This window comes from Perissodus microlepis, chromosome 12, assembly GCF_051167445.1.
Source record: "Perissodus microlepis isolate ML-2025 ecotype Zambia chromosome 12, ASM5116744v1, whole genome shotgun sequence".
NCBI classification, from domain to species: Eukaryota; Metazoa; Chordata; class Actinopteri; order Cichliformes; family Cichlidae; genus Perissodus; species Perissodus microlepis.
This window is the reverse complement of record NC_140472.1, coordinates 14974038-14989316: the sequence shown is the minus strand read 5'-3', so window position 1 is coordinate 14989316 and position 15279 is coordinate 14974038. Positions and strand designations below refer to the sequence as shown.

General features: G+C 41.3%; 2 protein-coding genes across 3 annotated transcripts; one reads left to right on the top strand and one right to left on the bottom strand.

Moving 5' to 3' along the window:
- Positions 1-661: 661 nt before the first annotated feature.
- On the bottom strand, positions 662-5918 carry arsk (arylsulfatase family, member K). The gene is made up of 8 exons (XM_084945231.1): positions 4381-5918; positions 4044-4173; positions 3790-3949; positions 3265-3550; positions 2994-3165; positions 2437-2661; positions 1822-2037; positions 662-1520 (listed from the first exon to the last, which is right to left on the bottom strand). Exons 1-8 carry the CDS (start codon positions 4567-4569, stop codon positions 1249-1251), a joined length of 1650 nt encoding a protein of 549 aa, XP_084801357.1. The 5' UTR covers positions 4570-5918; the 3' UTR covers positions 662-1248.
- A 109-nt stretch (positions 5919-6027) lies between these two features.
- Positions 6028-13847, top strand: arrdc3a (arrestin domain containing 3a). 2 transcript variants are annotated; one of them, XM_084945232.1, is made up of 8 exons: positions 6028-6560; positions 8454-8535; positions 8653-8800; positions 9100-9202; positions 9363-9619; positions 10232-10388; positions 10487-10629; positions 10727-13847. In XM_084945232.1, exons 1-8 carry the CDS (start codon positions 6281-6283, stop codon positions 10793-10795), a joined length of 1239 nt encoding a protein of 412 aa, XP_084801358.1. In that variant the 5' UTR covers positions 6028-6280; the 3' UTR covers positions 10796-13847. The 2 variants fall into 2 exon arrangements, with proteins under 2 accessions (XP_084801358.1, XP_084801359.1); XM_084945233.1 differs by having other exon boundaries at positions 6444-6560; positions 8383-8535.
- The last annotated feature ends 1432 nt before the right edge of the window (positions 13848-15279 follow it).

Sequence of the window (15279 nt, the reverse complement as noted above, 5' to 3'; positions counted from 1 at the left end):
TGTCCACAGCCAACTGTCAGTGCAGCGTGAAATTTGACAAGATTAAATAAACGGAGAAGTAAAAGGTTCAATCCTTTTTTAAGTCTGATCTGTAACTGAATAATTATTTATTAAACAATATTTTTAAAATCTCGTTTTTCAGGTTCTAGAGTATTGGTTTTTAAACTTTAAAGATGCAACTAGACAGATCTAATTTTTTTCATGGTTTCTTATTTGTTTTTCTTTCACTGCAGAAAATGCTCAAATAAAGGGTCGAATTTCTATTTTATTTTATTTATTTTTTTTACCTTTATTTTTGAAGCCTAAATTGTGCTCCAGTTGTTCTTATAACCCAGTCATCATTTCCAGTTCACCATCATCAAATGCATGGAGTTTGAAGCAATAACAATAATAATTATAATAATATTTGTTGTCATTGCACGTGTACAGTGAAATTGGATGTAATATTATCAGTGCAGACATCTGAAAATGACTTACAAAAATGTCCAAAAATTATATAGATATATAAAGAGTACAAAAATACCTTAAAATTCACCATAAAAATTTTCTAAAAAGGTAAAGTAAACTGTACATCATGCCACTGATACAACATGTTTTACATTCTGTGGGTAAACACTACACAGATGATTCTCTTAGAAAAACATGCACAGTCCTAACAGCATTTAGTTTTTGGAGGAAAATTATTTATTCCTTGTGCTTAATGTTCTGAAACTTCAGGGCAGCAGTTCAGACAGAAGGGGGGTCTCAGCTGCATAGGGTAAGAGACAAGGTACACTCTGAACACCAGTATGTCTTTTTGTGTAGGCACAACACAAAAAGGAGACAACCATTCACACTCACATTCAAACTTAATAGCAAATAAACTGATCTGCATTAACTGCATGTCTTTGGACTGTGCAAATTGTCATCTGGGCTATGGACAATAATTAATTATAACTGATACTTTGGTTTAAATTACATAAATTACATACATTTAAATTACAGAAGTAATTTACACTACATTACAAAGAAAATCATGTAAAGTCCCTGAAACACTGGTGGAAATTTGTATGAAGGGGACGATGTCAGAGATGTAGACTGAAGTGTGTCACACTGTGAGCCTAGGACATTTGTAGGTTATCCATCACTGTAACCACTGCAGTACTAACATGAGACACCGCAGAACAGATCAATGACTTACACAAAGATCCAAACTTTATCAAAGTGCAATTTCAATTTGTTCTAATAGTTATTAGACATAAAATATCACTAATAGCCATAGAGCCACTTGTCAATGGCTCTCTCATTGGCTAATGCATCTTTTTGCCAATCCACATGCCACCGGAGGTTACCAATGACTTGACTATAGTTTCTCCCCAAGCTAAGGCGCCATGCACCAAATGCTTTTTTATTGTAGACGTGAACAGCTTCAGACACTTTTGGATAGTCCACGATGCTACGCAACAGCTTCTCCAGATGTGCTTGCACATCTGGGAATTTGTGAACCACATTGTGAAGTTCATCCTTGTCCAGTGTAAGATCTGCAAAAGAAAAGCAGGAGAAAAAAAATTAAAGGACACTGTTACGCCCCTCTGCAGCCCCTAATTGGCCACACCTAGTCAGGTGTGGATAAAAGCACACCTGAGGCGGACTTTCGAGAAACTCACTAGTTTTTGCCTTGATGGCACCAGCCATTTCACCTGCTATGCCATTTTAAGATAAAACCTCTTCTCACTAACACTCTGGTATTCGTCTCCTTTTTTATGTTGTGGCTTTTGAGCCGGGTCGTAACAGACGCATACGAAGACAAGCTGAAGTTAGCGTCAGAAGCTTTAGGCTCACCAAAGAGTTGCGCGGAAACACTCAGGCCATCGGCGTACGTGATGTATTTCCACTGATCACTTCGCAGCATGTAAGTAGAGGCGTTGACGTTACAACCATGATATTCGCTGAATGCCCAGGCTCTCTGCTGTTGGTTAGAAAAAGCAATGGATGTGGACAGCAGAGGAAGGAGGGACTGGCCACTTAGATTCCCTACTGCTGAAATCCCAGAAATCTCTGCAAAATATAAAAATGTGTCACAACTTTCGATTTGAAATAATCAAATCAATATTTACCACCGCTTTCATGCTGTTTTTATAGACAGCAGTCAAACAGCAGTGGCAGCACTGAAAAAAAGGCAGGAGGCTGAGCTGAGCACAGGTCAACTGGTTTGGAGACAAGATCAGAGAGGCAAGGCTGAGACGGTTTGGGCATGTGCAGAGTGGATAAATGGAACAAAAGATCTCAAAGATGGAGCTGCTAGGTAGGAGAAAAAGAGGAAGACCACAGAGAAGGTTTGCGCATGTAGTGAAGAAGGACATGCAGAGGGCTGGTGTGAAAGAGGAGGATGTTAGGGAGAGGGTGACATGAGGCAGATGATCCACAACATCCTATGTTGTCTGTCTGCCTCCTTACCCAGCACAGTGGGATAGAGATCAACCAAAGATACAAGCTGGTTGACCTGCTGGCCAGAGATGAGCCCAGGCCCCATGATGAGAAGGGGAACGTGGGAGCTTCCTTCAAACATCGACATCTTATAGAACTGCCGGTGCTCCATGGCCAGCTCCCCGTGGTCAGCCGTAAAGATCACGACTGTGTTGTTAAGCACGCCGGTCTCTCTCAATGCAGAAATCACTTGACCTGGTGAGACAGAGCATGTGGAAGATGGAGTAAGAGCCAATCCATTTTGGGATTTTCTGTGAATTCAATCAAAAACTTTATTCAAACAGCAGAGAAAAGATAACAGTGCCACAGACAGTGTGTCTGTGAGGTTCATATGCTTTAACTCTCCACTTTTAAATCTTGTAAAAATGATGGTTTGTATCTTTTTTTTCTACACTGCATTTGTAAGCTCAAAGAAAACACCATTCCAGGCATGTTTGGTTTTCTTCTTTAAGATCTCAAAACCATCTTTTCAGTCCAAAATAGCAGCTGTGAGACCAGACTGTAGCGAATTACTGCTGTCAACTAACCCAGCATGGCATCAGCTTCGGCACACATGGCGTAATAGAAGGCCCGAATGCTTTTGACTTCATCGTCGGTAAAAACACCGCTGCAGTTTTTGGTGAAGGTGGAGTAGTAGTCAACAGGGTGCATGGCAGCCAAAGGCAACCATTTGGGAACAGAGATGAGGTCAGAATTCACCTGTGCGTAAGAAAAAACAAAACAAAAATTAGTTTCACTCAGGGATTTTTTTTTTGACACAAAGTGCAATTAAAAAAAACAGAGACGGAAAAAGCATGCCTTTGTGAGCCAGTATGGTGACGTACGGAAGGTGGATCCCCCTGCAGTCGGCCCCAGGGATTCAGTCTTATACGGGTGCGGTAAATTGAGGCCAAGGTAAAGAGCGAAAGGCTCGGGTGTGGTGGACGCAGCTGTCTGGTGGATCCACTGCGTGGCCTTATCTGTGTTTTCCCAGTCTTTGCTCATGATCTTTACAGTCGACTTATTCCCAACAAGTTCAGAAACAGGCCGGCCCTCTTGGCGCAGGAGGAACTGGACGTCTCGTGTCCATGCCTCAACTCGATTACTGCAACACATGTACAAAAACAGGAAGTGGAAAAATGTGAAAGGCACTGTTTGGAAACAAATGCAAATGCACACAGACAGTCTGTTACTGCCACTAGCATTTTTCCTTGTGTGATTGTGTGTGTGTGTGTCTGTGCATAATATTGATCTTAATTTGGGGAAAAAAATAAGAAGAGGAAAGCGAAAGTGTTTTCCTACTGAGACCATGCTACACGTTAAACCTTACATTTACAACAGTACCTGACAGAGTGAGCCCCAGATGTATAATCCAGCTTGCCTATCATCTTGGTACGATACCCATTCTCCTTCAGCAAATCCATCCACGTGGTTGTGTTTGCATCTAAGCACTTGTAGTTGTTCCATGACTGAGTGAGGTGAACATACTGACCGCTCCACATTGCTGAGAGCAAAGTTTAAGCAGCTGAATTACAACATGCAATTTTAAAAGAAAGTCAAAGTAGATGTTTTTTCTAGAGGGCAAATATGTCGCTTACCTGCTCTGGAAGGGCAGCAGATGGGCGAGTTGGTGTAAGCATTAAGAAAGGTGGAGCCGAGCTGCCTGAGATAGTTTGTAAATGGCAATTGTACAAGTTTGCTGCCAGGGTCAAAGGACAATCGACCATCCTCAAGAGACACAAAAAGTCATATGGGGATCAAGATACACAGATGCAAGTTATACATGAAGATAACAAGGAAATATTCAGCCACAAAATATAAAGCATCTCTGCAATGCTGTTGAATTTTGATGGACAATACAGTTTTCTCATTCTGTTTTAACCTATTAAGAGTAACTATCTAGTAATAAAGCACTGAAATTTAAGTCATACTTACAAATGCATCACTCATCACCATCACAATGTTGGGTTTTGATGCTTTCTGGCAAATACTTTGACCACATTGTTGAGAAAGGAAAATGAAACTCAGCACTATTATGTTCATGACAGCTTCGTGTCCTCCTGAAGTTATAGACGTGAAAGAAAAGACCCGTCGGACAAGCATTCGACTTTTATTAGTGGGCATCACAAAGTTCCTGCTCGCCTACAAGCGCCTCAGCCTGATATGTTGTACACATCCCGGTTACGCTTTCAAAATAAGAGGTTTCATTTTTGTTGACGTTCTAACATGCATTAAAAACTGACTATTTATGCAAATATCACCGTTTAAGCGGAAAAAATGTAAAAACAAATATTTAACATAAATCACACCAACTGTCAGTAATTCTAACACCAGCAGGAGATGAGAAGAACTTAGCAGCAAGAACACAAATAATATCAAAACCAATCTTACCTTAACCTGTCATTACAAAATGCCAACTGTAGAGGGCAGCATTTATCTAAGCATAAAAACAGCTCGCCCACAAATTAGCACCACTGATGTATTCAAACTCCAAACCCGAATTAGATGAGCAAAAGATGTGTGGATGGAACTCTTAATCAAATACAATCTGTGTTTAATTAATTAGCGCCAATCTTTACTGTAGATCTAATTACGGACCATGGACACAGAGACATATCGCAATTTCTGTGTAACTAACTATAACTGTAAAGGCTCTCGGAAAGATGGCTCTAGGTAACATAACATTACGAAATGTTATCTTATGCCCTGTAATTATCACTGAATTGAAATCAGAAGTTATGTCATTTGGCCCTAACTAGCTGTTGGTTGAACCAACAGTAAGTTGCAGTGACGTTCAACAGGTGATACTGCCGCCCACGCTGGGAAAAACGACCGCCGCGAGGTGGCGTCTTGATCCTCAGAGTTGTTTATCTTTAAACTAGGACTTCAGCACAAGGATGAATCTTTCCACAAAATAATAAGTTTGATTTACATGCGAATATATAAGAAGCTGGCTGATATATTCACCTTAGATCTCCAGGCTAAACACTATGAAACAATTCATACTATTGACAGTGCTGCAGGCATCATCCAACAAAATCGAGCTCTTCTTATTTTTGGTGATTGTGCACAGATGCAGACGCTGCAGTAAATCTGATAATGTGAAACTATTTGTGTGGATTACATCGCAGATGTAATGTGTGTGTGTGCACAGAGACCAAATGCCGATGCAGGGCTGGGGTTGTAGAGCTGTAGACCTATAAGAAGATTCATAGCTGATGTATGAGCCATGAATCGTTGCTGCATCACATACCTTAAAGCCAGGGCATCTGTAATTTCATTAAAATCGAGGGCCGGGAGGGTTACATTTCTTCTCTCATTCTTTGAACCAAAAGTCTAGAAATAAGTCTGGGTGATACTTTTTGTTAGATCTGTTCGTATATTTTCAATAAATCGAATCAGATTTAAAGCCTCTCCTCTCGAACGATATTTTTTGACGAACATTTCTTTGTGTAGTCTTTCAGCTGTTTGACTTTACTTATCATCTGGTTGTGTGCCACACTTGTTCCAGAAGGCGGAAGGAGGGGGCAGTGAAGCCCCGCGCATGCGCCCAGAGGTTGTTTTTCCCCACACTGGCAGTCGTTTAAAGTGCGCTGAGCTACCGGGGTTTCCTTGTCTGACTGGGACTAGCGAGCAGATAGGCAGATGATAACAGCATCAGTTGCTGTTACTAGGTCTCAATGAACTGCCCTCGAAGAAGCCACTGATCGTGCCTGCTGCTTTTGCAGAGGTGGTAAACTGATCAGTGTCCAGAAAAACGGCTCTATGAGATATTTCTTCATTGAGTCTTTTCTTTTTTTTTAGTATTTCAAGGTCTGTGTAGCCTCTTTCCACCATGGTGCTAGGAAAGGTAAAGAGCTTCACAGTAAGCTATGACTGTCTCAATGACAGCAATGTCCCCGTTTTCTCGAGCGGGGACTGCGTCTCAGGGAGGGTGATCATCGAAGTCACCGGAGAAATCCGCGTGAAATCTCTCAAAATCCACGCGAAAGGATTTGCAAAAGTCCGTTGGACTGAATCGAGAAATGCTGGATCCAACACTGCCTACACGCAAAACTACACAGAAGAAGTGGAATATCTGAACCACAAAGACATCCTAATCGGACACGAGAGAGGTGAGGACTTGTTTTTTGATTTTATTTTCCTGCAGAAGTTCTTGCTTCTCACTTGACCTGATGGGTGAGATGCTCTTAGTGGGCTCGGGCTCAGTGAAAGGTGTAGCTGAAGGATAACAAGAGTGATAGACACGATTAAAAAGTTGACCAAGTTTCATAATGCTGCATTTTCTGACGGCGCTTGTATGTATGATGTTTTTACGCTCGTAACATACAGCCCCGTGGTTGCTTGTTTGTGTCAAGGTGTCAGAATGAATGACAGCAGCTCTGCACGATGTATTTTTCGAAGTATTTAACGTCCAGCGTAAGATTGGTTTTGTTTTTGCTTCTCTTTATTAGGCCCAGAGAAATAAAGCAGTGTTTAGAGTCTCTGTAAGTGTATTTCATTGCAGAACCACATCTTAAAGAGTGTTTCTTTGTAGCTTTTCTTAAGTTTCCCCCTATTGTTCAAAGCGGTTCAATCCTGTTCAGAAAACTGGACCGGGAGAGGCGGGGTAAAGACGCAAGCCCCTACCTCCGGCTGCCTGCCATTGGCTGCGATGTTCATCTGTGGCTGATGACATCATTACCCTGCAGACAGAAAATTCTGCAACTTTTCGGTGAAGGGGGAAAAAAGCTGTAAAATGTAGCTACCAGATGAAAGTACGTGCGGTTTGAAACGTATAAGGAGCTGCAGTGCTTGATACTTTGTTCCTATACTTATCCCTATGGTTAAACCCTTGGTAAACGTGTATTCTGCTAGGCGAAATGTTGTCTTGTTATAGGTGTGTTTAGCAGTCTAACTGTGCTTAACCAACGGTCATTTCTGTACTTTTATTTAGTGCATTTTTTAGTGCAAAAAAGGGGGAGGAAACCCAGACAGTTAAGGAAGGTAACATTTATACCGTTACGATAATAATAATAATGAAATATATATACTAGCTCAGCCCTTAAGCAAACATGATAACTCATAAAATGATAGCGATAAAAAATAATTTTAATAAAATCGAAAGATTGTCGTTTAAAGTGGAGAAATTGCTGCAGTTGTTCGGAGTATGCTCTTTGATACGTTGTTGCCGTGTAGTAGGTAGGTCGGTACTGCGGTGTCGCACAGTGAATGCGTAATGAAGGCTGGGTGGCTGTGGGAAGCTGCTCGCTCCGGTTTAGGCCGGTCTCCTCCTGCTGGAGTCTGCCGTTTGAGTGACAGCTCTGCACTTGTTTACCACACGGCTGCTGCTGCTGCTGCTTGGAGGGAGGAGGGAGGGAGGGAGTGCTGAGCTGGCAGAAGCGCACCCTAGCTGTCCACCTAGCTCTTTACAAAAATCACGCTTTGTGTTCTAACTGAAAAAAAATATATATTCATGTATTTTTAAAAAAGACAAAAAAGAAAATGCAGTTCGAGTTGTACAACCCTGTCCAAAACTACATTTCATTCTTCTGCTAGGCAGTGAAATTCTAACACAGTTTCCTGTACTTGTGCCCGATTTTTTTTTTATTATTTTAATTATTTTAAAGCGCAGATTTAAGATTTTTGTCGAACCTCCACACAGCCCATAATAGCCTGAATGTATTAGCATCATACATTGGATCTCTTTGATTCACTTCTTTGTTCTTGGGAATAACACTAGAAGAAAGAAGGAAGGGAAAAGGGCTCCGTTTCTGACACCATCAAACAATCAACTTCTTTTACTTTCCTCTAAATATTGGTGTACTGTTTATCTCTCAATACATTAACATAATTTTTAAATCGGCCAGATATTATAGTAAATTCCTTTTTATTCTCTTTTTTCTCCCCCACCCTGTGTTTTTTTTTGTTTTGTTTTTTTTCTGGTATGACTTTCAGATGCCTTCGTAGAGCATTTTACGCAGGTATGGTATATATGTGTTTGGACTATTGTCCTCCTTGTTTTTCAGACGATGATAACTCGGAGGAAGGACTCACCACTATCCATTCAGGAAGACACGAGTATGCATTCAGCCTTGAGCTTCCACAGACGTAAGTGTTTCATAAATATTAGGAGACTTGCAGTTATTTTATTTTGGGGTTTTTTTGGCTGTACTGTGATTATAACATTATTTCTCCCTTCTCTCCTGCTCTGCTCTTTTCCTGTAGACCTCTGGCTACCTCTTTCGAAGGGAAACATGGCAGCGTGCGCTATTGGGTAAAGGCAGAACTCCACAGGCCATGGCTCCTACCCATGAAGACCAAGAAAGAATTTACAGTCTTTGAGCACATTGACATCAACACTCCATTATTGCTGGTAAGCTTACGACTCAATTCACTTGACCAGTGAATGAGCCTTTTAGCTGGTGATGGCACTGAATGAAGGAAATAAAAACGTAGTATGAGTCACTTAGGGCATAATTTTCCTAATTATGGGGAATTTCAGCAGGTTACACTGTAGACACCCTGAATCATGGAAAAATAAATACAGAACAAGTGTTGAAAACATTTAGCTGCTATTCATTGTTATAACTATGGAGTAGCTGGTGTTTGATTATCAATCTAGCTTTTATTGTGGCAAAAAATAATGTCTTTATTTTTCCCCACCTTCCCCAGTCACCACAGGCCGGCACAAAAGATAAGACACTTTGCTGTTGGTTCTGCACCTCAGGTCCTATTTCCCTAAGTGCCAAAATTGAGAGGAAAGGATACACCCCAGGTAAGAATAAGTGAATAATTAATGACTTTCGTAGCTATCTCGTAACCAGATAAGCAAGTGGAAGTCCCTGCAGCTTCTGCATTGATTATCAAAAACACACCTGATAAATAAATGTAGATAAACTTCAGCTAACTTTCTTCCTGTCCTTTTAACTCTGTAGGGGAGTCAATCCAGATTTTTGCTGAGATCGAGAACTGCTCATCACGCATGGTCGTGCCAAAGGCGGCCATCTACCAGACTCAGACCTTCTACGCCAAAGGGAAGATGAAGGATGTCAAGCAGCTGGTGGCTAACCTGCGGGGAGAATCTCTGTCCTCGGGCAAAACGGAGACGTGGAACGGAAAGATGCTGAAGATCCCGCCAGTCTCCCCCTCCATCCTGGACTGCAGCATTATCAGAGTGGAGTACTCTCTCATGGTGAGCACAATAATGAGGCGTTTAGATCACTTTCACATAACCTTTCAGTGTATATCCAGATATTGTAGATTTGGAAACACAAGTCTTGCTACTTCCAATACACTCCCCTGACCTTACCACCACCACATTATTACTTGTTTTAAGTGCCATTCTGTTGTAGAAGTTATATTTCCTACTAAGTCAATATCTCTTCTGGTAAAGCACCTGGCTGACTCAGCTCACATTGCCAAAACTAGGCCTTGGATTGCACCAGTTGTTATCTCCACATGCAGCTAAGAGCATTAGCCCAGAATATCTGTGGCAGCACCTGCCATCAGGGTGCTTATACCTCCTTTACACCATGAACAGAAATGCTAGGTTGCTTATACCTTGTGTAAGCAACTGATCTCATGACAGTGACCCACATATCGTCAAACTAATGCCTAACCCAGTCCTGGTTCGAGTACTTCTGAGAAGATAAAGGAGCCATTTCATTTTATGCTGACTGCTCAGCTCCAGAGCCTTTTATTAGACTGATCATAGCCCTTTTACATTTTTTATAACCCTGTATGACATGTTATTTTATTTTTTGCATATGCTAAACTGTTGTGGTGTTCTTATGTCTGTGCTCAGGTGTATGTAGACATACCTGGAGCGATCAACCTGTCCCTGAACCTGCCTCTTGTCATCGGAACCATCCCTCTTCACCCATTTGGTTCCCGCACCTCCAGCGTCAGCAGCCAGTGCAGCATGAGCTGGCTGGGCATGGGTCTGCCTGAAAGGCCGGAAGGTACGTTTGATCTCATTGTCATGAAGCATCTTTTTGTATTTTAATCAAGGGATCGTAATCACAAGAATGCTGAAGTGTTGTTTCGTCTTCATTTGCAGCTCCTCCAAGCTACGCTGAAATTGTGACGGAAGAGCAGAGACAGAGCTGTCTGGATGTCCCAGCAGCCCGCGAGGAGCTGGACGGACCTCTCTTTGCCTATATTCACGAATTCCGCTTCCAGCCCCCTCCTCTGTACTCTGAGGTAAGCACCAAATGGCAAATGACCTTCCTTTAGAGTCTCAAAAACAGTTTGTTTCCTTGAATAAACACCTTTTTTCCCCTCTTTTCCCCCATTCTAGATTGATCCTAACCCAGATCATGCCAGCCGTACAGAGGAGCGTAGACTTGATGCTTGCCCATCACGCTGAGGATATCCCAGCAATTCCCCTGAGATGTTTGGGGAAACTCAAAGAAGCCTAGCTGTAAGGCTCAGCTTTGATTATTTTCTCAGCTGACAGCATTTACAAAATGCTGTTGACAATAAGAGGAAAAACAAGAATATCCAACCAAAAAAAACCAAACAAAAACGAGTGAGTCGGGTTGGACGAATCTGTTCCTGCCTTCCCTCAGCAAGAGAAATGGGAGTCACCAGTTCCGGGTGTCTTTCCTTTCCTGTGTCAGCTTGTTGAGGGTGACATATGTACAGATGAACATGTATCCATTCTGTATGCGAAGAGGGCAGGGCAAAAAAAAAAACCCTCTAGTAGCGCGAGCCCTGGTGATGGTATTGACAACGACAATGACGATGACGAGGAAGAACCGCCACGGCTCAGCCTGCCAAGCTCCTCTTCACCCCTGACTCTTCTGTACCTGTGGCACATAAGGACTTAGCTCCTCTCACAAAGGACAGAACTTGTCATGTCCGTTCATCAGCAGAACTCACCTTAAGGAAATGGGATGAAGAGAAAAAGGTGTCACCACCGTAGTCCTGAAAGTAAGCTTTCAGCAGCAGCATCAGTCATCAAAAAAAAAGCAAATACTAGGTCCTTCTGCCTCATTTTATCGATTTGTTTTGCACATCTTGTTCTTTACTTGAGTTGTGTGGCTCTGTTTTATGAGAGTTTAAAAAATAATCACTAATAGTTTAGTTTCAGCCTTGCAACGCACCAGACTATGAGACTATGAGACTGAAATCTGCATCACTCTGAGCATCGCTGAGAGTAGGATTTGTTTTAAAAAAGCAAAAGCAAAACAAAGACTGAAAAGTACAAGAACAATGCACTGAAATTGTTTAAGTTGTTTAAGAATTTTCATTTTCTTGTGACTAACAACAACCAGACAGTACTTGTACAACAGACTTAATCTTTATGTGGAAGCTTTCTTCTTTTCTCTTCTTTTTTTTTTTTTTAAACTACATTGCCTCCTAAGCTTGAATCTGTGGTTTCCCTCCTCTTGAGTTGAGCTTTTCTTGTTATTCTGTTCTTGTATTCGCTCCAGTCACAGAAAAGCTTGCAACAATTTTAGCTTCGTGGTGGCTCTGGATTTGGACTAGCAGGGTTGCAGACTTTTGCCACTCAAGCTGACGGGAAAAGCGCTTGCTTGCGTGGGTGTGTGTATAATTTGTGTGTGTGTGTGTGTGTGTGTGTGTGTGAGACATAAAGTGGTGCCCTATTGAGGGACTCACCCTAATTGTTTGCAGCCCCTCTACTCCTAATCTCAGGGCAAGCCAGGCTTGCATAACTGCCGGAATAGCACTGTCTCAGGTGGTCTTCTCACTTGTTAAAAGGGGGAAAAAGAGAGAGAGAAGATAACGTTTTGAGGTTTTTGTTTTAATTGCACTGCTTAGAAAAAATAATGACGTTTTTGTTCACTACCAAAACGAGAGGCAGACCTGCAGAGGAGCGAGGCAGCTTTTTCTTTTTGAGACGAATCACATTCCCTTTATGTCCTGCTGCACTTTCCCACTTCATCCATTACAGACTTTACCAGACCAGTGAAGCCAGGATGCTAATTCCAAAAAAAGAAGAAAAGATGGAAAAATATTTTTGAAATAAGAAAGTAAATTCAGCACAAATGAAATGCTGGGAATGTTGCTAAACTTTTGTTCATGCTGGTCAGAGCAAGTAGTAGTAGTCGTAGCAGTAGTAGTAGTAGTAAATTGAAATGAGTAATACATTGGTTTCCTAACTCATTCATAAAAGACCAGCTGTAACAGAGGTTCAGCATATTCAGGAAAAGATGACAAGCAGCACTTTAAAAAAGAAAGGAAAAAAAAACACAAAATAAGAAAAAAAAAAGCATTCAGTGGTGAAGGTCTGGATTTAATAACTACTTGGTATTAACCATGTGTTAGAGGATTTTTAAGTAAAGTGGTGTTGTGTAGGACGCAAATTCATTAATCAGTCTTTTTAAGATTAGTAACTCTTTTTTTTTTTTTTTCTTTCCCTAAGTTTACATTTCAAAACGTAGCTAAGGCAACTTTGTGTGTGTGCTCGGTGTGTGCATGCTCTTATCAAGATCCTGCTGGCAACTAACCGTACAGCTTCTGACAGTGCTCAGCGAACTGCAGATTATTAAAGTGATCTTATCTTAGTGGCCTTGACACAGAAAGGACTTGATCATGATGCTTCATTTTTCAATGTCTCTGCAACTCTTGTTCTCGTTTCTCTTTGTTTAACACTTGTATGTTTTCAGACCTTTCTGTGTTTTTTTGTTTTGTTTTGTTTTGTTTTTGAAATGGACAAAAAGGGAAGAGGGAAAAAAGACATTTAAAGCAAGGGTTGTTTTAAACAAAGAAACAAAAAAAAAAAGACATCTTGGACAGGCCTCGATTGTGTCATATTTTTTTTTTTTTTTTTTTTTTTTTTCTGAAGCTGATGAGGGTTGACTATTATCTTTTTCCATGTATTTCTGGGCATTGATAGGTTGGTTTTTATAATTTTAACAAACAACCTTTTGGGTTGGTCTCCCTGACCTGTGTGATCCCCTTCAGGCCAGGGAGTGGCAGCTGTTGATCAGCACCCTTCTCCCTTCAAGAAACATTTATGTAACCTGGGACAAAACACTTTCTTTTTGTGGTAACTAATGTACTTGTTTTGCGATTCTTTGTGGGGGGTTTTATCTTAGGGAAACTGAATCAAGCTACGCGGTAATGAATAAGCTTACATATTTGTTTCAGGTGGGTCAATTCCATAGTCCATTTGCTTGGGCCTCAGAGTAGTCCAGTGTCAAAACTAAGCTAAATTCCTGACCTGAAGAAGGCAGGAACTGAAATGTTCAGAGAGATGGGATGTAGGAGATGGGATCTGAAACATTTTAGAAACAAAGTGCAATATTACTCAAAGAATTTTCTTCATTTTCATTTTTTTTCCATCACGATGATGTATTGATATTCTATGAATATACTATGTTCTGAATGCTTTAACCTTTCGTCTAGTTCTTCCTCTTGATTTGAATAAACATTTGTTCTAAATTACACAACTGTGGTTCCTGTGTGTGTTTTCCCTCCAAAGCTGTACACGCAATAAGTGTAGGTCAGTTGCACACTTGTTCACCTTTGCTGCGTTTCACTGACCGCCATCATATACAACTGATCACAACAAAGCATCCTCTAAATACAAAAGCAAATGTTGTTTAAATGACTAATCATTATCCAGTGCTTTACTTAAAAAAAAAATCTATACAAATGGGTCACAAGAGAATTAGAAGCACACAGGCAGCCAATCATCTCTTGAAAAGTAGTACAACACTGCCCCTAGAGGTGGTTTGAAGGTAGCACTGATCCTTGCTGGCAAAAGCTGCAAGGTACTAAGAAGGACACTGAATGGGTCTTAGTTGGATCACAAGTACTAAGATATTGGACGATGCACACATTTTGTGTTAAAACCAAAAACATTTGTGTTGATACAACTTCAAATTCCCTGTAATTTTTTTTTAAGTTTTTTTTTTAGCCTAGTCTGTCCTGAAATAAGACATCAGTGTTAAAGTTTGCCAACATTAACTGGGCCTAGTTGTTTAAACTCAGATAAATGTTTGTACAACTTGCGGCTTTCTAACTTTATAGTGCTGCTCTCTTGGTGGTTTGTCTACACATGACCTCTTTATTATGTTTAACAGTCTCTTTGCAGACCAGTAAGTCAATTTCATCTGTAATGTATCGACTTGCATTTTACGTCAGCCCAGTTTTTTACTGATTGATTTTTCTTTACAAACTATGTGTGCACAAGTGAGCTCAGCAAATTCGATCCCGCCGGATGTGTTGTAGGGCCTACTGTTTTTGTCTCAAATCCAGCTGGGACAAGATGCACAAATGATCTCACCGACATGAAGAACGTCGATGCTGTTGCAGAACTGGACCTCACAGTTTCTGATACTTCTAAGCTCTGTGACGTGCAATAGAAACGGAGGAATGAAGGAACCGTTTTCAATTTTCTTTCCCAAAATTAACAAGGCAAATTCGAAGAGACAGCTCATCAACTTTTACTGGAAATGTTTGCAAAGTATTAGTTCAAGTCAGCCTCAGTGATGACTCAGCAGCCCGGCCAGCTTTGACCCAGCACTTCAGTTTTCTCTTTGTCTCCTCTTCTCAACCCTCAATCCCCCCTGGCCCCTTTTGACTTTTGTGGGCCCGGGCCTTTGTGGGTTTGTGACCCCTGTAGACTGGGGAGAAAAAAAGGAGGAGGGGATTACTAAGGGAAACCATAGATTGTGGCAGTGTGCATGCATGTGTGTGTGGTGAGAGTGTTGATTAGCAATTGCTGACGCTACACAGGCCTCAGCTGTTTCCTCTCACGGGATAATCCCGCTACCCAGAAGCCCCCGTGTGATCCAGAGGTTCTCGGCAACCTGGTGTGACTAGGCATGTTCAGCGTGGACGGGGATGTTCGGGCTGAGGCCCCTGTAAGCCTGCCTG